At 39.1% G+C, this 22497-nt stretch overlaps 5 protein-coding genes across 7 annotated transcripts; 2 read left to right on the top strand and 3 right to left on the bottom strand.

Annotated features, from left to right (window-relative positions):
• Nucleotides 1-81: 81 nt before the first annotated feature.
• On the top strand, nt 82-9532 carry LOC655095 (uncharacterized protein). Of its 3 annotated transcripts, XM_015979479.2 has the most exons (18): nt 82-606; nt 1074-1227; nt 1300-1511; nt 1604-1751; nt 1799-2084; nt 2217-2374; nt 2426-2819; nt 2865-3480; nt 3532-3641; nt 4160-4323; nt 4431-4463; nt 4561-4635; nt 4687-5604; nt 6054-8375; nt 8464-8677; nt 8733-8747; nt 8923-9068; nt 9117-9532. In XM_015979479.2, exons 1-18 carry the CDS (start codon nt 590-592, stop codon nt 9288-9290), a joined length of 6156 nt encoding a protein of 2051 aa, XP_015834965.1. In that variant the 5' UTR covers nt 82-589; the 3' UTR covers nt 9291-9532. The 3 variants fall into 3 exon arrangements, with proteins under 3 accessions (XP_015834965.1, XP_015834968.1, XP_008200620.1); XM_015979482.2 differs by lacking the exon at nt 4431-4463 and having other exon boundaries at nt 84-606; XM_008202398.3 differs by lacking the exons at nt 4431-4463; nt 8733-8747 and having other exon boundaries at nt 155-606.
• BBS5 (Bardet-Biedl syndrome 5) lies at nt 9331-10954 on the bottom strand. Its single transcript, XM_961523.4, has 5 exons — nt 10835-10954; nt 10641-10789; nt 10414-10591; nt 9989-10226; nt 9331-9944 (listed from the first exon to the last, which is right to left on the bottom strand). The coding sequence occupies exons 1-5, from the start codon at nt 10882-10884 to the stop codon at nt 9543-9545; spliced, it is 1017 nt and encodes a 338-aa protein (XP_966616.1). The 5' UTR covers nt 10885-10954; the 3' UTR covers nt 9331-9542.
• Nucleotides 10955-10991: 37 nt separating this feature from the next.
• On the bottom strand, nt 10992-13752 carry Cpap1-a (cuticular protein analogous to peritrophins 1-A). Its single transcript, NM_001168427.1, has 5 exons — nt 13636-13752; nt 13095-13292; nt 12804-13046; nt 11275-11472; nt 10992-11222 (listed from the first exon to the last, which is right to left on the bottom strand). Exons 1-5 carry the CDS (start codon nt 13750-13752, stop codon nt 10992-10994), a joined length of 987 nt encoding a protein of 328 aa, NP_001161899.1.
• Nucleotides 13753-14278: 526 nt separating this feature from the next.
• LOC100142534 (uncharacterized) lies at nt 14279-16584 on the top strand. The gene is made up of 5 exons (XM_008202395.3): nt 14279-14356; nt 14960-15042; nt 15090-15268; nt 16235-16345; nt 16393-16584. Exons 2-5 carry the CDS (start codon nt 15037-15039, stop codon nt 16538-16540), a joined length of 444 nt encoding a protein of 147 aa, XP_008200617.2. The 5' UTR covers nt 14279-14356; nt 14960-15036; the 3' UTR covers nt 16541-16584.
• On the bottom strand, nt 16552-17897 carry Cmpk (Cytidine/uridine monophosphate kinase 1). The gene is made up of 4 exons (XM_064359510.1): nt 17750-17897; nt 17478-17601; nt 17142-17426; nt 16552-17094 (listed from the first exon to the last, which is right to left on the bottom strand). Exons 2-4 carry the CDS (start codon nt 17595-17597, stop codon nt 16861-16863), a joined length of 639 nt encoding a protein of 212 aa, XP_064215580.1. The 5' UTR covers nt 17598-17601; nt 17750-17897; the 3' UTR covers nt 16552-16860.
• Nucleotides 17898-22497: the final 4600 nt, after the last annotated feature.

Genomic DNA, 22497 nt, shown 5'->3' on the forward strand with positions numbered 1-22497 from the left:
CCTATACACTCCCGGGGCCTTTACCCTACTTTTCTGATTTATTGTTTTTTCTATCTTAATTCCAAATCAAGACGTAAAATAAGAAATTGAGCTTCAAAATCACCAAAATCGATTATTTTTCCGCCACTAAAGAGCGTCATTAAGAATTGAGATTGTCTCTCGTTTATTTTTCCTTCGTATTTGGGGAATGGGTAACAGCTTTAGTAATTGGTGTATGGTATAAACATCGACTTAGTGACTCACAGTTTCATTTAAATTAATTACGAGGCACGGTTTAATTAAATTCGGGCAAATTTCATTAAACCGTTAGCCTAATTCGGTCGCGGCGCATTTTTTTCTAAATCAAAATGCAAACGTGTAAATTTCTCCGAGGGAGGGAAATTGATTTGTTCCAATTGTGGCTTTTCTTGGACCAGGTGTTGCAAAGGTTATTCCCTTTAAATTAAGATACAAGGAAAGGGCATGCGCTATCTTGTCCTATTCCAGACGATGCAGTCGGTTTTTCCGCAACACATCTTATCATTTCCTTTTCCGTGACAATTTGAATTTGAATTTTAAGCCGAACCGAGTGACTGACATGTGAAAACCAATGGACTACCAAAATAGGTATGATCCAGTTTTATTTTTAAACACTTTCCTTTGCAATTATTAAACTGTACGTGACCAAAACAAAAAATATTTCGGGGTGTTACAAATTAGAATATTCGTTCCAGCTTTTCTTTTATTAAATTCCGCCCCAACATTCAATTTGGCGCTGTTGAATTTTTAAAATCAGTCCTTGCGTTGCACGTTCGTTGTCTAGTCTAATATTTGTGGCAAAAGCAGAACACCTGAGTCCGTTCCTATGAGCAATTGAAATTTAATGTTGCCACGAACCGGCCTCAATATAATGAATAAATTCCGCCGTGATGTATTTTAGCGAAATAGTATATATTTTTGAAAGTAGAGTTTGGGGTGAATTCGTGTCGAGTCCCTCCCTTGGGAAATAACACTTTTATCTTTTATCTAATGGCATAGGTATAGGATGATACAACTTTAAGGAATTTCGAACAACGTCATTTTTTCTTTCGCAGGAGACTGACTTTGAATATTTTTTCTATCATGGAACTATCGCATAGTTTAACGCTTAATGAGGAAGCTTTGGCTCAAATCCCGCCAGCGAAGCGACCCGTTTTTATATTCGAATGGCTTCGATTTTTAGACAAAGTTTTAGTCGCCGCACAGAAGGTGAGTGGGCGCACTTCCGCAGACAGGATGTTTGGCTGTAAAAACAGTCTGATTAGAAGCTATGTATTCCAGAACGACATCAAAGGATGTCAGAAGAAATTAGTAGAACAACTAATGAACCACATTCAAGAATCTCCGGGCCCTCCAACGCGGAAATTAATAGCCCGCTCTCTCGCGACCCTCTTTTCAGTCGGAGACACTTTCCTGCTCTTCGACACGGTGAACAAATGCAACGATATTTTGAAAAATAAAGACGACTCTCCCAGTTTCCTCCCGACGCGATTGTAATCCCTTAACCACTCCGCAGGCTATGTACGCACTTGTCTCAAGACAAGTGCGCACATAGCCTTTGGATCTTCTCACAAATTATTCCTAGAGCTGCGATTTGCTGCGTGGGGACAATGTACGAAAAGCTGGGCCGAATGATGGGCCGTTCCTACGAGGAGACTGTGCAAATTTTAACTCGCTCCCTCCGCAGCGCCGAGTCCCAAACTCGAATCGAAATCATGTTGACGCTCGAAAAAGTAAGGATTTTGCGCCTGGTGGTTGCCTTTGTGCAAGGTTCTTTCAGGTGTGTGCCGGGATGGGAAACGCTATTTCAAATGTTCATAAAGATATTTACAAAGCGGCAAGACATTGCCTGATTGATCGGGTCATGGCGGTGAGATGTGCCGCCACCAGATGTCTTCTCGAAATGTTGAATCATGCCCCCTTTCTTTACACCAGCGAATTGGAAAGTCTGGCGACTTTGTGCTTTCGGGCCTTTGATGGCTCGAATTACGAAGTCAGATGCGCGGTCGCTAAACTGTTAGGAGCGCTTATCGCCATGACTCAGAACCAGAAACCCGAAAAGACACGTAAGGGAAATCCCCACACTACCAAAGTATCGACAGTATCGCATATTTTTTTATGAAAAATGAAGTAGCGCTACTTTCGATATTTTGGTGCCTCACTGGTCGATGCTTCGAATATTGAAGCCCAAGTTTCAGCGCAGCTCAAGGGGCTGAAGCTGGTGTCGTTGGACGAGGCTTTGGGCATCCTCATGGCGGGTTTTTTGCGTGGGGGTGTGGGTTTTTTGAAAGGCACAGGAGAGATAATTAAGGGTAGTTCGAGTGTTAACCGCGAAGTCCGAGTCGGAGTAACACACGTAATTGTTTGTAAAGTTTGAAAAAAATCAGTTTGATGTTTAAACTTTTAGGCGTATGTGATTTTTGTCCAAATTTTGGGCAGTGTGTGGCTTGAGCGTAACATAAAAGCTTTCCTTTCGCACATCTTGTATTTGGTCGCGAATCCGAAAGCGGCGTCTTCGCACGTCGATGCTGTCTATTCCCGGAAATGTATAAATTTTATTTTGAGGAGTGTGTTGGGGAAAATGTTGGGAGAGAAAGCACAAACTTCGGCGTGTAAAGAAATCGCACAGATTATTGTTAAAGAAATGAACTCGATCGATTTTAATCCCGAGAATGCGAAAGACTTCAATCAGGAGACGCTTTTCAGCCAGCATTTACTAGTGTGTGCCTTGCAAGAAATCGGGTGTTTGGTTTTGAGTTTAGGGACGACGGCACACGACTTGATCACCGACCAAACTTTGAGTAAGTTCGTGTGAGTAAGTCGGTGTGGCTTAATTATTTTTGCAGATTTGATCGACGCTACTGCTAGTGTTTTGATCCATCCGTGCCAAGCAGCGCGTCTTGCAGCTGCTTGGTGCTTGCGGTGTATTTGTGTGGCTGTTCCTAGCCAAATCACCCCTTTGATAGACCGCTGTGTTAACGGAATCGAGGAATACAGGACTTCGCCGGAAGCTATAGCCGGCTATAGTGGAGCTTTAGCTGCGGTTCTGGGCGGTGTTAACTTATCCCCGCTTGGAGTGCCACACACTAAAGGCAAAATCATTTTTAACACAGCGGAAGAGTTGCTAAGAAGTGCCAGTCAAAATAGCCGGCTGTCGCTAAACCGGACTCAAGCCGGTTGGCTACTTATCGGTGCTATTATGACACTGGGGGTTCCAGTAGTTAGGGGGTTGCTCCCTCGCATGTTGCTCCTTTGGAGGAATTCTTTCCCCAGGTCTACTAAAGAACTAGATTCGGAAAAAGCCCGAGGTGATGCTTTCACCTGGCAAGTGACTCTCGAAGGCCGCGCTGGGGCCCTGTCTGCTATGCACAGCTTCCTCCAACACTGTCACGAGTTAGTCACTGATGATATTAACAGAAGGTTGCTGGCGCCAATCGAATCTGCTCTAGCAATGCTATCAAAGTATTTAGCGCTTGTGGAAGTAAAATTACAATTTTCATAATTTCGTTCTAGCATTTCGAGTATTTTGAAAAGTTACGGACAACAGTTGAAGGCTCCGGCGGCCATGGTCCGCTTACGCCTCTACGAAACCCTGCTGTTGCTTCCGCCGCAATCTTTCGAAAGTAGGTAACGCTTTAAATGAAATTTTTGTATTTTCTGTCGCTTTTGCTTTTACAAGCACTATTTTACAAGAATTTTATCGTTCGTGATGATGTAATTCGCTCGTTGATAATGAAATTAATTTTAAGCGTAATACCAGTAAGCAAAATTGTGATTATTTGAACAATGCAATCCTCGGAAACCATTTTGTTATCGGCTGGCGACGCGCAACCAATACACTCGCTTTGAAATTTTTTGTTACTGCATTATCTCTGCCGTTGTATTGGTTGAATTATTGGAGGGGCATGACTCAGACTAGCTTTCGGGATGGCTCCACCCAGCGAAGTTGTTTATTCAAATCAAGATTTTTGTGGCGTTGCTTTGATTTTTCAACACCAAAGTCTTCACTTAGACGAAAAGGGATGCACTTTATTATATTTTGAAAACTGAATGCGGTATGGTTTTCCGAGAGGAAACAGTCTTAAAATACCTTCAATAAAAATTAAATCGGGGGGAAATAAGTAATTGAAACTTCTTCTAGGCTCGTACACTCATCTTTTGCGAATGTTGGTCGCGGAATTTACTTTGACCGAAAATCCGGCAAACACCACAACGTCCCAGATGCGGACTGTGTGCCATGCTGACGATTCCGTAATTTTAGGCACTTGGTTACAAGAAACTGATCATAGAACAATCGAGGATCAAGTGAGTTGTAACATTTAACCCAACACTTGTCATGCTTATGTAACTTTTCCTTACTAACAAATGCACTCTGTCATGTGGAGGTAATGTAATAAACACCTTTTCCTTAGATGGAGCCTAACCGAAGGGCAGATGGTGAACATGTGAGTAACCGTGTTGTGATTCTTTGGTTTATCTGTTTGCTTTGCTCCTTTTCTGTCCCAAGTTGTTCTCAAATCGAATCCTGACCTCCTATTTTAGTTACAGCCGAACAGTGCGGCCGGTTCTGGAGCCCTTGAACACGACCCGTGCTGTCTCTACCGCCAAATTTCAACAGTAAGCCAGTTTTAATTCAATAATTATTATTTCTAATATTTTATCCATCAGAGCGAAGTAATTCCGGGTCCACTCCCTCTGGGAGTTGCAGTGATCGACATGTCTGTTCTCCTCTTCGGCCAGATTTTCCCACGTGTGGCCAATAAGCACCGCTTGCAAATGGTCGACCATTTCGCCGAATGCATCAAACACGCGAAGAGTTCGCGCCAGGAAGCGGTGCAAATGAACGTATTTACGGCCCTTTTGAGCGGACTGAAAGGCCTAACCGAGGCCAAAATGAGCATAGGCCAGGAGGACGTCAAAAAAGCCGTTACGGGCCTAATTATCGGTGCTTTAACTTCACCGAACCCAATTCTGCGGTGCGCGGCGGGAGAAGCCGTCGGACGTATGGCTCAAGTAGTATCCGACCCAAAATTCACCGCAGAATTGGCTCAGACGAGCTTCGACCGACTTAAGTCAGCACGTGATGTAGCAAGCCGAACTGGGCATTCGTTAGCCCTCGGCTGCTTGCACCGCTACGTTGGAGGTATGGGCTCCAGCCAACACTTGAATACGAGTGTTTCAATTTTGCTGGCGCTTGCGCAAGACCAGACCTCGCCAGTGGTTCAAGTGTGGTCGCTACATGCACTTGCACTAATCGCGGATTCGGGGGGTCCCATGTTTCGGGGTTACGTCGAACCGAGTCTTTCCCTAGCTTTGAAACTTCTACTAAATGTACCACAGTCGTATATTGACGTTCATCAGTGTATTGGGAAAGTTCTCTCGGCCTTAATTACGACAATCGGGCCCGAATTGCAAGGCAATACGTCGAGTATTTGTATGGCAAGGAGTTCTTTTTTGTGTGCTTGTGCCATCATGCAAGACCACCAAGACCCGTTGGTCCAAGCGGAAGCCACAGGATGTCTCCAACAACTGCATTTATTCGCACCGAGACATGTTAATTTATCGTCACTAGTCCCGACACTTTGTGTAAGTAACTTGAGGAGCAAGAGATTAAATTCATGTGTAGGCGAGTCATCCGCATTTAATTATCTATCTATTTCAAAAAAATATTGTTCGGCGACTATTGTTTTCGAGAAAATTGCAAGTAAATGGAAAAGTACAGGTAATATTTAAAAAACATAACTAAAAAACTGTTGAGAATTTGGCGATTTTCTCGACGCCAGTCGACTCCCCGGATCAGTTTACATCGGTTTGGGTCAAAATAGTTCTACATTTTCAAATAGTTTTGTCGTAATTAAAAAAATGAAAATTTTCTGAACAGATCATATTACGCAGATTTTTTTTATAGCAGTTACTGTAGATTTACCAAGCGGTTGAAGAATAAATTAATTAAATTAAACGAATCATTCACAAAAGACATAATGGATGACTCGGTTACAAATTCGATACCGATACCTTATATAATTTTTTTTCAGCGCACTTTATCGAGTAATCATCTTTTGTTACGTAAAGCTGCCATTTCCTGTCTAAGACAATTGGCACAAAGGGAGGCTAAAGAAGTATGCGAACACGCAATGACTTTGGCCAACGAAAATCGTGATAATAACACCGTGGAAGGTTTAGTGATAACCGAAACCGGTCTTCCGGGCGTTTTCTTCAGTATGTTAGACACTGAAACCGACGCTGCCCTAATCAAAGACATCCACGATACGTTAATCAGCATGCTACAAATGCTCGCAGCTGACAACTTAAGCCAATGGTTGGGCTTGTGCAAGGACGTGCTAACCATCGCAACCGATAGCACAAACATGGAAGACCAACAAAGCGTCTCAGCTCCGGACGAAAACGACGAACCTGAGGCAGACGACGACCAAGCAGAGTTTCACGCTGAGGACGACTCTTCCACCCACCCCGCGGTGCAGCCCCGATGGCCAACGCGTGTTTTTGCAGCCGAATGCGTCCGAAAAATAATCACAGCCTGCGAAAGCAGCGCAAACAAAACGATTCATTTCGATCTAATCCAAGCCAAAGAGATGGGGAAAAGCGATTTCCTCGTCTTGCATTTATCCGAACTGATCCGAATGGCGTTCATTGCCGCGACGAGCGACTCGGACCCGTTGCGTCTCGAAGGCTTGAAAACCCTCCAAGATATAATCGAGAAGTTTTCCAAAGTTCCAGAACCGGAGTTCCCCGGCCACTTGTTACTCGAGCAGTTCCAAGCGCAAGTCGGTGCAGCGCTAAGACCAGCTTTCGCACCCGATACTTCCTCACATGTTACAGCAGCCGCTTGCGAAGTTTGCTCGACTTGGATCGGCTCGAACGTGGCACGGGATTTAAATGATTTGCGCCGCGTGCACCAACTACTAGTCTCATCCTTGACTAAGTTGCAAAATAAGACGAACACAACGCAACTCTACAACGAGAGCTTAGCAACTTTAGAGAAGTTGGCGATTCTGAAGGCTTGGGCCGAGGTTTACATTGTTGCAATGAAAGGAAATGAAAGTGCGAATTTGGACGTAACAACGGCCAATGCCAATGATGACGAGTTTGGCGATTTTGAATACAAGGGAGAGAATTTGTTGACTTTGGTGCAACCCGAGTTGGTTAGTTTGTCGCAACATTGGCTGGCCGCACTGAAAGACCATGCCTTATTGTCACTACCGGCAGAATTCGCCAGTCAGTTGCCACACGACGGTGGCGCTTTTTACACCAATGATACAATGGAATCGTCACGACCGCACTACATATCCTCATGGCCTCCAATCCTACATGCTGCAGCTCTGTGGCTCAACTCCGGCGGTTTTGATAAACTTGCCGAAATAGACAACGATAATACAAACAATAACACGGTTGATACGTCCAGCGATAAGTTCCATCTCTTGTTTGGCATATGCATGGAGGCGTTGTGCAGCCCCCGATCGGTCGAACCCCTCGAAAGTATAATAACATGTCTTAAAGCACTGTTTACTCTCCTGGACTCAACATACGCCCGCGAGTTGATTCTCGTCGACAACTCGCTTGGGATTGAATTGTGCAACGTTTTGCACCGCCTCATCCTCACACGTGATAACCACACGTGCCAACTCTTATGCATGGAAGTCCTCAAGCAAGTGATCAAAGCAGCGCGCGAAAAACTCGACCGCGCTAAGAAACAATCAACGACCGATTCCGATTTACTGGGCGAAGGTGGCGAAGCTGGCGACATTTTACCCGGCAAATCGCTCGTTTTCTCAATTTTGGAAGTATGTCTGTGTCTGTTGGTTCGCCAGGTGCCATCGCTAAGCCCCTCGCCCAACTCGACAATCGTCAATTCGCTGCGAATCATGCAAACGCCGGACGAATCCGGCCGCTTGATCGCCTCGTCTTTGGCCTGCATGGAAAATTTACACAGGTTGTGTTCGCCGCAAGGCGCCCTATCCATACTCCCAACAATCCTGTATTTGACCACCGGGGTGATCAAGGAAATGGCGACGAAAAATATCAACGACGTGACGGTGCTAGCGAATAACGCCTCGGTCCAAGCGGCCCTCCACTGTCTCAAAATCCTCACAACGGATAGATATTGCAACGACCCCCGAAGCTGTGATACCTGGCAGAAGCTGCTCCAGAGCGCCCTCGCCAAAATCATCGATCTTGCGAAAACCGGCAGCGATGAGAATAAACTCGATGAAGTCACAATGATGCTAGCCATCGCGGTTTTCGTCCTCCATGCGCCTTCGAAAGTTGTAACAGCCCCCAATTTGCAATACCCCTGCATTAACCACTTCCGACAATGCCTCCAAAGCTCGAATTCGACGGTAAGTCGAGTGTCCCCGCACAAGTATTGCCGTGTATTGCTAACCGCAAAAAGCCACTTATTGTCGCAATGTTAACTTTTGGTTTTAGGTAAGGTTGAAATGTGTTCAAACTTTGAAATCTTTGTTTGCTCATCCGGATCGGAAAGTCGCAACTCCCTATATTCACACACTCGCTCCGCGGCTCGTCGAATTTTTGTATTCCGATGCTGCGAGGAATATTTTTTCAGACGGGGAGCTTTTTGTTACGTTGGAAACTATCGTAACGGTTGAATCACTGATCGAGTTGGCGGAACCACAAAATCGTAAGTAAAAAATTCGAGTTTGGACTTTTGTAACGTCTTACTGTTTTGCTCTCAGGAGATATCATGCAAGGCAAGTGTAGACATATTTTTTTGTGATGTGATGGGAAAATGTTTCCTAAACTTATGAGTCTCGTTTAGGCGAATAATATTAAAAATGGTAGAAAAGTAAAAAGGGAGCATTTTCTAATCATTTTTTTAAATTGCTTTACCGGTCGATATTACTTGACCGTTTTGTTTTCCTTTAGGAATTCAGATGCTCACCCTTCTGGTTCCGATCTTGATAAGTTATTTGTTGGAAGGTCAGGCGCTTAGGTCAGCGAATAAATACTCGTTGAATTTGCACGAAATCAGCTTGCAAAGACTGATGAAAATCGGACCAAAATATCCCCAGGTTTGTGCAATCAAACGTTTAGACCTGTTTTAATTTTTTGTTTGACAGGAGTTTAAAAAATTAATGAGTCAGACTAGTGAGCTTAGAACGAAATTAGAAAATGCGATTAGATCAAAACAACAAAACCACATCAAAATCAAGAACGGAGTCAATGCGAATAAACCCATAACGAGCCATCACCCTTCAATTAAATTAAAAACCGACTTTAGTAATTTTTCCTAAGTTACGTGATGGGTTCTAGTGATTACAATTCCTTTTCTATTTATTTGATATTTATTGATAATGTAATAATAAATGTCTAGATTGCTGTAGATATCCTTAAGTGTTCTATTTATCATAGATGTTGCAATTATGGATGACTGAATTGAGTAGTTGCAGAGACCAACTATTATTTATAAAAATTTCTACAATCTGATTTCATCATAAACAACACAGTAGGATAGTGAATAAATGTACTGAAACGATTGGTTGTTTTTATGACGGTAACACCTCCCACAACTTCTGCAAAGTGAACCCTTCCTTAACTCCCTCAATTGCGAGCCCCAATTCGGGGGAATACACCACGGGTCTGTCCTTCTCATGCCCTTCATCGGCCAAATAGGCCGCCAAGACATTCGACATTTCCCCCCGAGGTTCCTCAATCTCGACTACATCCTCCATCAGTTTCCGATTCGCTTGCTCCTCCCCTTTACACCACTTGTATTCAACCCCAAAAATCGGGCTCGTCTTGTAAACCGAATGCAACGAAACCAACTCCTTGTACAAAATCCGCAACTTCTCCTCAGGATCCACTCGAAAGCCTAACACGTACGTACCGCTGATTTCCGTACTTGTGACAACCAGTGCTGTCCCAAATTTCGAGTCGCGGATTTTTATCTAAAATCTGAGTCACAAGGGCTCGGGCAGTGGTTACTACTCACAGAACTGATCTGCAAATACGGCAGAGAGATGTTGAAACCCTCGTTCATGTCAGCAAACCACACAAAACGCACGTTTGTTACGATGAAAGTGCCTAAACTGCCTTGGTCGCTCGACAAGTTCCAGACCCCGTGCAGTGTGGAAAACACCTGCTCCAGAGGCAGGATTTTTAATTGTTTATTGTGAATCACAGCCCCGCGCAACTTCAGCTCCCGGTAGAGTTTTGACGAGATGTAGGCTCTAAAAGTTATTTAACAATTTTTCGTTTCACTGTAATAATAAAGAAGTGTTTTTTTTACACAAAGTTTTTCGTTTCGAAGTCTTTAGCCCGCGCAAAATTCAATACAAACCAGTTTAAATCTCAGAAATGTTTACATATTTTTGCGAGGGCCAAATGAATTATTGCAACCCTTTTAAAAAGTAGTACTTGTGAACTCCCATGACCGAAGTGAAATGCCGCGTACTGCCTGGCACTAAGTTGGTGAAAATGAATTCAAACCGAGTGCCATTCGAAGATGTTAGAATGTGAAGGGCTTGCGTGGTCCCTCTCAATTTTGAATTGACCACCTTTGTATTGATTGTGACAACACAGTTGAATCCTATCGCTGCAAACCATTTGGTATTTAAACAATTTGATGCGTAACCCAAGCCTACACAAATTAACACGAGGACTGGTCACCGAGTGCCACAAAACTCTGATATTGGTGACGATAAGTCTTCCACGATCGCCCCCATTACCTTTCGTATCTTCGATATTTTCCAGCCTATCGATGATTTTTTCGCCGGTTTTTAACCGCATCTCCCTGAAGGTTTTCTGAGTTTTTAGTAATTGAGCTTTAGGAACTTACGTGAAGGGAATATCAAATCGGACTTCTTTATCTTCCCACGTGAGCGCCATTTTAGGAGCTTTTGTTTGTTTGCATGCACGTGCATGGCAACGGGAATAAAACTCGCACCGTGTGTTAAACAATAATTTATTTATTTAAACGAAACATTTACAAAACATTAATATTTCTCAACGGGCACGAAATGGAGCTCCTCCTCGGGCTTGCGTTTGGGGACGTAGGGGTTTTTGGCGGGGTCCAAATTGAGTCTGTACAGATTTGGGGCTTCGTGGCAGTTGACATTGTACCACCAGTCACAAGCGAACTCCGCTTGGTTGAAGATGGTTCCGTTGGTGCAGAGGAAGGAGGCTCCTTGCTCCCCCTCGCGACCATCATGACAGACGTGGTAAGCCTGTTGGGAGAAAAATTAGCTTCCGTTGGGCGGAAGATAAGGTTTTGCGTACTTGGCAGCCGGTTTCAACGTTTGCGTAAATCCCAGGATGGGCAGGAACGTGCTTGCAGGAGAAGCTAGTCGGGGGGACGCTGTGGAAAAGGGGATAGTCTTTGCCGGGGATTCCCGGGATTTTGCTCAAGTCCTGCTGTTGCTCCTTTTCATGCTGACGGAGCTTGGGGCCCACGGCGTAGCCCTCATACGTTTGGTGCTAATTCATTTGTCAGTTTTTGATTACTTGCTGATAGATTACTTACAATCGAGATTGACTCAGCTACTAGGATAGCTGAAGCTAAGAAAGCAACAACACTAATTAATTTATCGCACATTATTCAACACACTCTCACACTGGCAGGTCTCGAATGATCACAATTCTGCAAGAGCAAGAGTGGAACAGGTCATATATCACTTTCCCTACTTAGTGGACCAAATTTAATTAAATACAACTTTGGGTCCACTAGAAATTCTCAGTTTTGCTTTATCTCGCACTATGTGGCTATAGACTAATTTTTTCGAGTGTCACAACTTTTTCTATGTAAATATTGTCTCAAAAATTGGCATTGTGTTACACAACACTTGGGCGTAACTGTGAATTTGAGACTGAACCTTAAGGCAAAATTTCATAATGCCTTTCGATTTCGTTCGCTCCAGTTTCAGGTCAACGCTGTTGTGTAGGAAACGTGAAAAAAATAAAGACTTTTCGCTATATTTTTATTTTCATAGAAATATGTAAAATACAATTGTGAACGTCATAATGTGGCCGCTGCTTAATGTCCTCAGTCAGTCTCATGTAACTTGTGGAGATACGGAGCAAAATCTTTTAATATCTAAAAAAAGAAAAACTTTACTACAAGTCTATCCATTTTAATAAAAACATAAAGTATGATACGACCTTGAAATTAAATGCCATCAGAGGCTGGTTTTCAGTGGGTTAAGTGCAACTTGTCTTATATAACATCTGAATACCAAATTTTTACATCCATAAATCCGAAAGAATTTAAAAATTGATATTAAGCAATTATTTACATGACTGTACTTGAAACAAATATGTCCTTGCATTAGAAAAAATAATCTTGCAGTATAATTTTCAAAACAACATTCACTCTCTTATGAAAATCAACTGTTTGTTGAAAAATCTTACGATTTCACCATTCATAAATTGGTTTCCTTGATAGATTATATGCATTCACTAATACACAAGCCTTGTTTTACTGGTTGTCTGATCATACTTCTTTGATTATTTTTTAATTAATTTGAGCATGCAACTCAATTATGTGGTCATAGTTATTGCAAATTAAGCCTGAACGTCCTCGAAACCTATAATTACCGTAATGTTGCACAGCAAAAAGCACGCAGCATTGTATTCGCCAGGGGCGGGCCCGAAATAACTGAGCCCAAATGATATCAAAAAATGTTTAATTTTAATCTTAATTAATCTTCTTTATTAACTAATAAGAATTACTAGGTTGGGTAAAATTTTTTAAGAAAGAGGGACGAAAACAAAATTGTCAAATCCGTCCCTGATCTATTGTGTTAATTTACCTTCGTTGGCAATTCGATTTCGTTCCAGGAGCCGTCGTGATGGTCATTAACTTTGTCATATTTGAAATGTCTGAGCAATTTGAGAGAATACTGCGGGAAAAACGGTAAAGGGGTGTAATGTCTTAAGGGCGGGAAAAGGGGGTATTGTACTGGTTCGCGTATGAGGTAGGTGGTGTCAATGGTTTGGACCCCGTGCTGTTGCCCCTGAGGCGCAACAAACCTATTGTCTGGATAATGATGCACCTGAAATAAATCAAACCGAAAACTCGCACACACCCCCAGAAGGCTTACCTTCAAGGTGTTGGGGAGGTGCTGTTTGGGGTTGTGGTGCCGGTCGGGGTGTCTTTGGGCAAGGTGGTAGCCGTCGGGGCTAAAAATACCGTTCTGGCTCAGCTTATTCAAACTGATGCGATGGGGGTCGAAAGCCCCGTCGGGGATTTTACCCCCGTGCTGCGGAAGGAGATGTTCGCGGAACAATTGCCGTTTTTGCTAAAAATTGCACAACGTGATCATAAACAAGCCTTTCTAATCCATTTTGAGTAAAAGTGAACGTTTAGCGCAATAAAGAGCAGATCATTTCCGAGATGCCGCCCTCAAAGGAAACAATTACAATCACTGAAATTTTAATGACATGCTTGAGGGTTTCGCGAAATATTCTAGCGCAGATAATCGCGGGTAAGTTCAAGAACCATGAATCCAACCGACAATGACATTAAAGAAAGTCGGGTTTGAGCAAATTTCGCAAAATCGCACCGGTTTTTCGATTATATTTGATCGGAAGCAAGCACTTGGCGCCTTTTACTTTTGTTAGTACTATTAGCAAATTTCATACTTTTCCCGATGTGGTCAATCCTGTCGCGACCGTGGAGGCCGAGAGGGCACTTATGAAAAATAGAACGAACATGATGTAACGGATTTTTGACCAATCAGTCGTTGACGAAATTGCCATTTTCACACACACACTATGACACCAAAGAAGCCAATATATCACTTCCACTGGAAAACTTAAAGATGTACTAAGAGCACTAAGACTATTGTGAGGCGAGATTATGGAATTTGTTCCACCACTCCGCCATTCAAGAGATTTAACTCATAGTCATAACATCATGACCTAGGTGCATCAACAATCCGTACTCTCATCCAGTCTATCAATCGGTGTCGCAATTCTTTTATTTTTTCGAGCCATATTTAGATTACAAAAGCAAAAAACCCCGCGTAGGTGTAAGCAACCTTCTTCAGTCTCTTAACACAGAAAACGCAAAAATCAATTTTCGTAATAGTTAGTTGCCAAAAATCAATTGTAATACACAATCCCCACATTCGTGCAAATAAATCATTTAAGGTCGCGCCTTTAGATAGCCACAAATATCTAGCAATAAATTTAAAGTCACGCCTAATGCAAATGATAAGTATTTGCAAGTTTGTAATTACTTTCCAAACATGCACTTTTATTATAAGGTCAGTTTTGCCTTCGTTTGAATCACGTAAATTTTCCTGCGTTTTGTTTGAAAATGATGAAAGTGAATCGAAATTTTCACGTGATCCTGAGTCAGGTACCTGTTCTCAAGACATCACGTGCTTCGCAACGCAATTCTTTCTCTTTTGGGAATTTCTTCCAAGTATTCGCTGTCCATCACTTTCGATTTCGCGATTTGAAAAAATTTTTGCGTCAATACAAACCGCATATTCGGTCGTTTTCGCAATTTTAATTAATTAAATGAATCCGTCATATCGAAATATTTATTATTTTAGCTTGTTTTGGATGATGAACTAAACAACACAACCAAACACAATTTTATTGTTATAGAAGTTGTGAAAGTATCGCGACTTTCAATAGTCCTATTTTGCTCATCATCGATCAGAAATGAAGTAACAGGGCGCAAAACGCGTCCCACTCTTTAATTAAAAGAAATGTGTTAATTTATTGTTGCAATTGTCCTAATGGCGTCTTTGGCAAGAAATCCATTAGAGCTATTTGCAGTATCCTCGTCCAAGTTCGGTGTTATTAAATAGCTGTTGTTGTATTCAACAGTTATGTAAACCGCTCCAATTAACACGTCTAAACAGTTCAAGCAAATTTTAATATCACATCTTCACACCTAGTCGTAATTCCGCCATGGCAATTCACAAACACTTAATTTCTGTCGTAACTCTAGTACTAGTAGTCCAAAATAGTGCCGATGATAAGTTCAGGTATCCAAACTGGAAATTTCATTTTTTGCCCGGAACTGCGATGGGGGTAAGGAAAAGTTCGAAAAATTGACGATTTTCAAATTTTGCCTTTAGCTGTTTATGGCAATCGCTGTACCGCTAGATCTGCCAAACAAAAACGCCTATTTGGCCTACAATTTCGAAGCGAACTATCCGCTCCCCGGAAACCAGACATACTTCGAGTACCCTCCGCTAATCCAGCGCAGAATCGACCGGAAGCTGATTTACACAGCTTTGGAGACGAAAATGGAGTCGTAAGTTCATCGGTTTACAAATAAGGACGATACATTATTAAAAAATGCATTAAACACATAACTAACGTCAATAATTCCGCCCCGGAAAGGTTATTAGAGGGACATTACGCGAAATAAGCTCAAAAGTACGTCAAATCTGGTCGAGCTAGAAATCATTCTAAACACTAAAAAAAGCCAGTTTCGATCCAATTTTTTTTACTCAAACTCGCATAGCCTTCCAGTGTCAAAAACGTCGATTTCGACCAGGTTTGGTCGATTTAATTTTGCAAAAAAATCAGTTCCTCGCCAAAAGCAAGAAAAACCAACGAAAAATGCCAGAGTAACGTCATTTTCAACTTTGCTTTATAACTTATTGTCCTGTTCTAGGGAATCCATGTGAAATAAATTTACGAAAACACTCACAAAAAGCAGAATTAACCAAATTTTCGACTTCCATTGGCGCAAAATTTCAGGAAAAATGTACCGACCTGAGCATTTAAAAAAGTTTCACTTACCAGGAACCTTTGAGCTCACAATAACGTAATTTTTGCGCGAATGTTATCGCTTTTATGCTCGAATGCATGCGTTTTAATATAGATTTTTACGGTTAGTCGCGTCTAAAAAACGGGTATTTGGGCCATTTCACATGAAACGAACAACTAAAAAAATTTGACAATCTGAAATTTGATCATATTCGGGATAATTGATAATGATTTTTTGTACGAGTTATTTATGAAGATAGACTTCTAAAAAATTGACGAAATATGAGACAGAGTTTTTGGAAACTAATGGAACAAATTATTAAAATAGTGCTTTATACGGGAAATTCACTGTTTTTTTTTTATTCTAAATCAGATTCGGGATTTGAAATTTTTTTGGAAGTGAATTTTAGTAACTTGGACTTTTATTTTCAATTATTTTGATTTCAAAAAATATTTTACACAGTAAGTCGAAAAATGGGTTTAAAATAAAATGTTTTTCTATCAGGAATGGGTACCCGGGCCGTGCCTGCTTGCTGCGGACGATTTGCGAGGCAGCTCAGCACAGTACTCAGTACGCAAACGGGATTTTGGGTGACATCATCCACTTTGTGTTCACGTAAGTGTCTCAACTGAGTGGGGTCCGATTAATTAGCGCTTTTCCAGGCCATCAACTTCTAACAATACTGGACTACTATCGGTGTATGAAGACGCGGAGAAACAAGGAAGTACGCGAAGCGATTGTAGCAAATATAATAAAAATTGTACAGTTAGTTTCCTAGATCTAATTAGTTGGATAGGACATTCGGTGTAATAAGACACAGATTTCAATAAAAATTTATTTCACTTCCAAGGCAATAGGGCACATGACACATATTATACACTTAGTCTGTTGAGCAATACTGTCGCCTAGTAATGAATTTTATTGCCTTGTATGACCCACGTGTGCAAGGGCAATGCTTTGAGTTCTACAGGTAACAATTACAATTAAGTACTTTAGGTACAGTACACGGCTATTAAGGAGAATTAATTAAAACGATGAGCCCCTGACTAGACTAAATGCAAATCAAGTGAAGATTGAGGAATGTTCATCTACCTTATTAATACCCAAAACGTAACCCCACTTTTTTGGTCTTAAAAGTCGCCGCCTGCTTCGACTTCAGTGAACACCTCCTTAACCCGCCCGAAAACGTCCTCAGGGGCCTTAGTAGCGTCGATGTTTCTAACCAATCCTCTCTCCTCGTAATATTTAACAATAGGTTGAGTTTCTTGAGTAAAAGTATTAAACCGTTTTTCTAAACTTTGCATATTATCATCAGAGCGGCCACTGCCCGCAGCGCCACGTCCCAAACACCTGTCAACACAAACCTACCCAAAAATCAAACCCTGAGGCACAAAAAAACCAAAAAAATTACCTCCTTCGGACAATCGAAGAATAAAACAAACAACAATTTCACATTATCGGCGAGGGTTTTATTCCAACCGTCTAGATTATTTTGGTTTCGGGGAAATCCATCAATCAGGAACTTCTCTTTCCCAGACTTTTTCATCGCATTTTCGAGGAGACTACACGTGATCTCCACCGGAACTATTTTACCCTCCCGAATATAGGTCTCAATGAGCTCTCCATACTTGGAGTCGGGCTTCGCCCTCTCCTCCCGTAACAAATCGCCCGCTGATAAATGGACGTACCCAAAATTCTGCAAAAGCGTGTCATTCCCATCATTAAAATAGATAAAAAACAGACTCACATCGACAATTTTCTGGCACTGCGTCCCCTTTCCCGCACCTGGAGCCCCCAAAACAAAAATCACTTTGGGTTTAGCCATGTTCAGGAGACTTCTACCAGCTCGGAGCAAACTGCTTACCATAAAACTAGAAATTTTAATTAGATTAGATAAATCGATGGGACTCTTGTATCTCAAGTGGTGCAGTTTAATACAACATAACCTGAGCCCGGTTTTTTGTATTAAACTTGCGAAAATTTTCGGTTTTTTTTTTTTCAAAGAGAAAAAATTATTACCGAAAACTTTTTTCGTACAATTGGTTTTTATAAATAACGGAGCCTCCGATAAGTTACAAAGTATATAAAAATATCAATAAAACGGCCTTGGCATCCTGTCACCGCGACATGGCGCCACGTCGCCAACGCGCGTAATTTGAAACTATTGATCTTGCCGCACGTATTGAAGGTTGCAAACATTTTTTATGTTAACCAAGAGAACTAAACGAATAAACAGTATTAAATTAGTGCCAATGAAAAAAATCAAACAATTAGTTTTTTCGTAGCGACTTGATTCTTGCAAATTTGGATTCCGCCGGTCATTCTACGTCAAAAACACTCAATTTTTTCGTTCCGGAGGTATTCTTCGATAAATGTTCCGGGTACCGAAAATTGACCAAAATCGTGACAAAAATTGAAAGAATCGAACAAATATACTTATTTTGAACTTTTATGAGTCCTAGAGGGATGTAAAAGCATATATTAGCCCAAAAAACTATGATAGAACGAGTTTAAAAAAAAATAATTTTTACACTTTTTTGAAGGTAAGTGTAAAATTTTAGGAAATTTTAGCAAAAAAATTCAAAATTTTAAATCTCGTAAAAAGTTGGTATAATACAGAAAATGAGCCGCTGAATTCAATAGAACAAACCGTATTGCTCTACGACTTTTACTTTTCGAGTTATGAATTTTTTTGTTGAATAAAATTTTCCACTATAGATATTGCCTATCTTAATTTTTAGCAAAAAACTTTAAAAGTTTACATCTTGTTAAGAGGTGGTTTTATACGCACAATGAGCCGCTGAATTCAATGGAACAAACTGCATTGCTCTACGACTTTTAGTTTATAAGTTATGAATTTTTTTGTTGAATAAAATTTTCCACTATAGATATTGCCTATCTTAATTTTTTGCAAAAAACTTTAAAAGTTTATTTCTTGTTAAAAGATGATTTTATATGGAAAATGAGCCGCTGAATTCAATGGAACAAACCGCATTGCCCTACGACTTTTAGTTTTCGAGTTATGAATTTTTTTGTTGGATAAAATTTTCCACTATAGATATTGTTTATCATAATTTTTAGCAAAAAACTTTAAAAGTTTACATCTTGTTAAAAGATGGTTTTATACGCAGAATGAGCCGCTGAATTCAATGGAACAAACCGCATTGCTCTATGACTTTTAGTTTTTAAGTTATGAATTTTTTTGTTGAATAAAATTTTCCACTATAGATATTGCTTATCTTAATTTTTAGCAAAAAACTTTAAAAGTTTATATTTTGTTAAAAGATGGTTTTATACGCAAAATGAGCCGCTGAATTCAATGGAACAAACCGCAATGCTCTACGACTTTTAGTTTTTAAGTTATGAATTTTTTTGTCGAATAAAATTTTCCACTATAGATATTGCCTATCTTAATTTTTAGCAAAAAACTTTAAAAGTTTACATCTTGTTAAAAGATGGTTTAATACGCAAAATGAGCCGCTGAATTCAATGGAACAAACCGCATTGCTCTACGACTTTTAATTTATAAGTTATGAATTTTTTTGTTGAATAAAATTTTCCACTATAGATATTGCCTATCTTAATTTTTAGCAAAAAACTTTAAAAGTTTATATTTTGCTAAAAGATGGTTTTATACGCAAAATGAGCCGCTGAATTCAATGGAACAAACCGCAATGCTCTACAACTTTTAGTTTTTAAGTTATGAATTTTTTTGTCGAATAAAATTTTCCACTATAGATATTGCTTATCTTAATTTTTAGCAAAAAACTTTAAAAGTTTACATCTTGTTAAAAGATGGTTTAATACGCAAAATGAGCCGCTGAATTCAATGGAACAAACCGCATTGCTCTACGACTTTTAGTTTTTAAGTTATGAATTTTTTTGTTGAATAAAATTTTTCACTATAGATATTGCCTATCTTAATTTTTAGCAAAAAACTTTAAAAGTTTACTTTTTGTTAAAAGATGGTTTAATACGCAAAATGAGCCGCTGAATTCAATGGAACAAACCGCATTGCTCTACGACTTTTAGTTTTTAAGTTATGAATTTTTTTGTTGAATAAAATTTCTCACTATAGATATTGCCTATCTTAATTTTTAGCCAAAAAACTTTAAAAGTTTACATCTTGTTAAACGATGGTTTTATACGCAAAATGAGCCGCTGAATTCAATGGAACAAACCGCATTGCTCTACGACTTTTAGTTTTTAAGTTATGAATTTTTTTGTTGAATAAAATTTTTCACTATAGATATTGCCTATCTTAATTTTTAGCAAAAAACTTTAAAAGTTTACTTTTTGTTAAAAGATGGTTTAATACGCAAAATGAGCCGCTGAATTCAATGGAACAAACCGCATTGCTCTACGACTTTTGGTTTTTAAGTTATGAATTTTTTTGTTGAATAAAATTTTTCACTATAGATATTGCTTATCATAATTTTTAGCAAAAAACTTTAAAAGTTTACTTTTTGTTAAAAGATGGTTTTATACGGAAAATGAGCCGCTGAATTCAATGGAATAAACCACATTGCCCTACGACTTTTAGTTTTCGAGTTATGAATTTTTTTGTTGAATAAAATTTTCCACTATAGATATTGCCTATCTTAATTTTTTGCAAAAAACTTTAAAAGTTTATTTCTTGTCAAAAGATGATTTTATATGGAAAATGACCCGCTGAATTCAATGGAACAAACCGCATTGCCCTACGACTTTTAGTTTTCGAGTTATGAATTTTTTTGTTGGATAAAATTTTCCACTATAGATATTGCATATCATAATTTTTAGCAAAAAACTTTAAAAGTTTACATCTTGTTAAACGATGGTTTTATACGCAAAATGAGCCGCTGAATTCAATGGAACAAACCGCATTGCTCTACGACTTTTGGTTTTTAAGTTATGAATTTTTTTGTTGAATAAAATTTTTCACTATAGATATTGCCTATCTTAATTTTTAGCAAAAAACTTTAAAAGTTTACTTTTTGTTAAAAGACGGTTTTATACGGAAAATGAGCCGCTGAATTCAATGGAATAAACCGCATTGCCCTACGACTTTTAGTTTTCGAGTTATGAATTTTTTTGTTGAATAAAATTTTCCACTATAGATATTGCATATCTTAATTTTTTGCAAAAAACTTTAAAAGTTTATTTCTTGTTAAAAGATGATTTTATACGCAAAATGAGCCGCTGAATTCAATGGAACAAACCGCATTGCTCTATGACTTTTAGTTTTTAAGTTATGAATTTTTTTGTCGAATAAAATTTTCCACTATAGATATTGGGTATCTTAATTTTTAGCAAAAAACTTTAAAAGTTTATATCTTGTTAAACGATGGTTTTATACGCAAAATGAGCTGCTGAATTCAATGGAACAAACCGCATTGCTCTATGACTTTTAGTTTTTAAGTTATGAATTTTTTTGTCGAATAAAATTTTCCACTATAGATATTGCCTATCTTAATTTTTAGCAAAAAACTTTAAAAGTTTACATCTTGTTAAAAGATGGTTTTATACGCAGAATGAGCCGCTGAATTCAATGGAACAAACCGCATTGCTCTATGACTTTTAGTTTTTAAGTTATGAATTTTTTTGTTGAATAAAATTTTCCACTATAGATATTGCTTATCTTAATTTTTAGCAAAAAACTTTAAAAGTTTATATTTTGCTAAAAGATGGTTTTATACGCAAAATGAGCCGCTGAGTTCAATGGAACAAACCGCAATGCTCTACGACTTTTAGTTTTTAAGTTATGAATTTTTTTGTCGAATAAAATTTTCCACTGTAGATATTGCATATCTTAATTTTTAGCAAGAAACTTTAAAAGTTTACATCTTGTTAAAAGATGGCTTAATACGCAAAATGAGCCGCTGAATTCAATGGAACAAACCGCATTGCTCTACGACTTTTAGTTTATAAGTTATGAATTTTTTTGTTGAATAAAATTTTTCACTATAGATATTGCCTATCTTAATTTTTAGCAAAAAACTTTAAAAGTTTACATCTTGTTAAAAGACGGTTTAGTACGCAAAATGAGCCGCTGAATTCAATGGAACAAACCGCATTGCTCTACGACTTTTAGTTTTTAAGTTATGATTTTTTTTGTTGAATAAAATTTCTCACTATAGATATTGCCTATCTTAATTTTTAGCCAAAAAACTTTAAAAGTTTACATCTTGTTAAACGATGGTTTTATACGCAAAATGAGCCGCTGAATTCAATGGAACAAACCGCATTGCTCTACGACTTTTAGTTTTTAAGTTATGAATTTTTTTGTTGAATAAAATTTTTCACTATAGATATTGCCTATCTTAATTTTTAGCAAAAAACTTTAAAAGTTTACTTTTTGTTAAAAGATGGTTTAATACGCAAAATGAGCCGCTGAATTCAATGGAATAAACCGCATTGCTCTACGACTTTTAGTTTTTAAGTCATGAATTTTTTTGTCGAATAAAATTTTCCACTATAGATATTGCCTATCTTAATTTTTAGCAAAAAACTTTAAAAGTTTACATCTTGTTAAAAGATGGTTTTATACGCAAAATGAGCCGCTGAATTCAATGGAATAAACCGCATTGCTCTACGACTTTTAGTTTTTAAGTTATGAATTTTTTTGTCGAATAAAATTTTTCACTATAGATATTGCCTATCTTAATTTTTAGCAAAAAACTTTAAAAGTTTACATCTTGTTAAAAGACGGTTTAGTACGCAAAATGAGCCGCTGAATTCAATGGAACAAACCGCATTGCTCTACGACTTTTGGTTTTTAAGTTATG

The sequence above is a fragment of the Tribolium castaneum genome, chromosome 10 (genome assembly GCF_031307605.1).
Source record: "Tribolium castaneum strain GA2 chromosome 10, icTriCast1.1, whole genome shotgun sequence".
Classification (NCBI taxonomy): domain Eukaryota; kingdom Metazoa; phylum Arthropoda; class Insecta; order Coleoptera; family Tenebrionidae; genus Tribolium; species Tribolium castaneum.

Coding starts and splice junctions, on each gene's coding strand:
- Cpap1-a (NM_001168427.1), bottom strand. CDS start 13,752: ATGGCAATTTCGTCAACGACTGATTGGTCAAAAATCCGTTACATCATG. Junction 13,047..13,094: donor ACCTCCCCAACACCTTGAAG/GTAAGCCTTCTG, acceptor GATTTATTTCAG/GTGCATCATTATCCAGACAA. Junction 11,223..11,274: donor ACGTTGAAACCGGCTGCCAA/GTACGCAAAACC, acceptor TTCTCCCAACAG/GCTTACCACGTCTGTCATGA.
- LOC100142534 (XM_008202395.3), top strand. Junction 15,269..16,234: donor TTGGAGACGAAAATGGAGTC/GTAAGTTCATCG, acceptor TTTTTCTATCAG/GAATGGGTACCCGGGCCGTG. Junction 16,346..16,392: donor ATCATCCACTTTGTGTTCAC/GTAAGTGTCTCA, acceptor GCGCTTTTCCAG/GCCATCAACTTCTAACAATA.
- LOC655095 (XM_015979479.2), top strand. Junction 2,820..2,864: donor GATCACCGACCAAACTTTGA/GTAAGTTCGTGT, acceptor TTATTTTTGCAG/ATTTGATCGACGCTACTGCT. Junction 9,069..9,116: donor TCGGACCAAAATATCCCCAG/GTTTGTGCAATC, acceptor TTTGTTTGACAG/GAGTTTAAAAAATTAATGAG.
- BBS5 (XM_961523.4), bottom strand. CDS start 10,884: ATGGCGCTCACGTGGGAAGATAAAGAAGTCCGATTTGATATTCCCTTC. Junction 10,592..10,640: donor CAGTCCTCGTGTTAATTTGT/GTAGGCTTGGGT, acceptor AATGGTTTGCAG/CGATAGGATTCAACTGTGTT. Junction 10,227..10,413: donor TCGGTCATGGGAGTTCACAA/GTACTACTTTTT, acceptor AATAACTTTTAG/AGCCTACATCTCGTCAAAAC.
- Cmpk (XM_064359510.1), bottom strand. CDS start 17,597: ATGGTAAGCAGTTTGCTCCGAGCTGGTAGAAGTCTCCTGAACATGGCT. Junction 17,427..17,477: donor AGTGCCAGAAAATTGTCGAT/GTGAGTCTGTTT, acceptor ACGCTTTTGCAG/AATTTTGGGTACGTCCATTT. Junction 17,095..17,141: donor TCTTCGATTGTCCGAAGGAG/GTAATTTTTTTG, acceptor ATTTTTGGGTAG/GTTTGTGTTGACAGGTGTTT.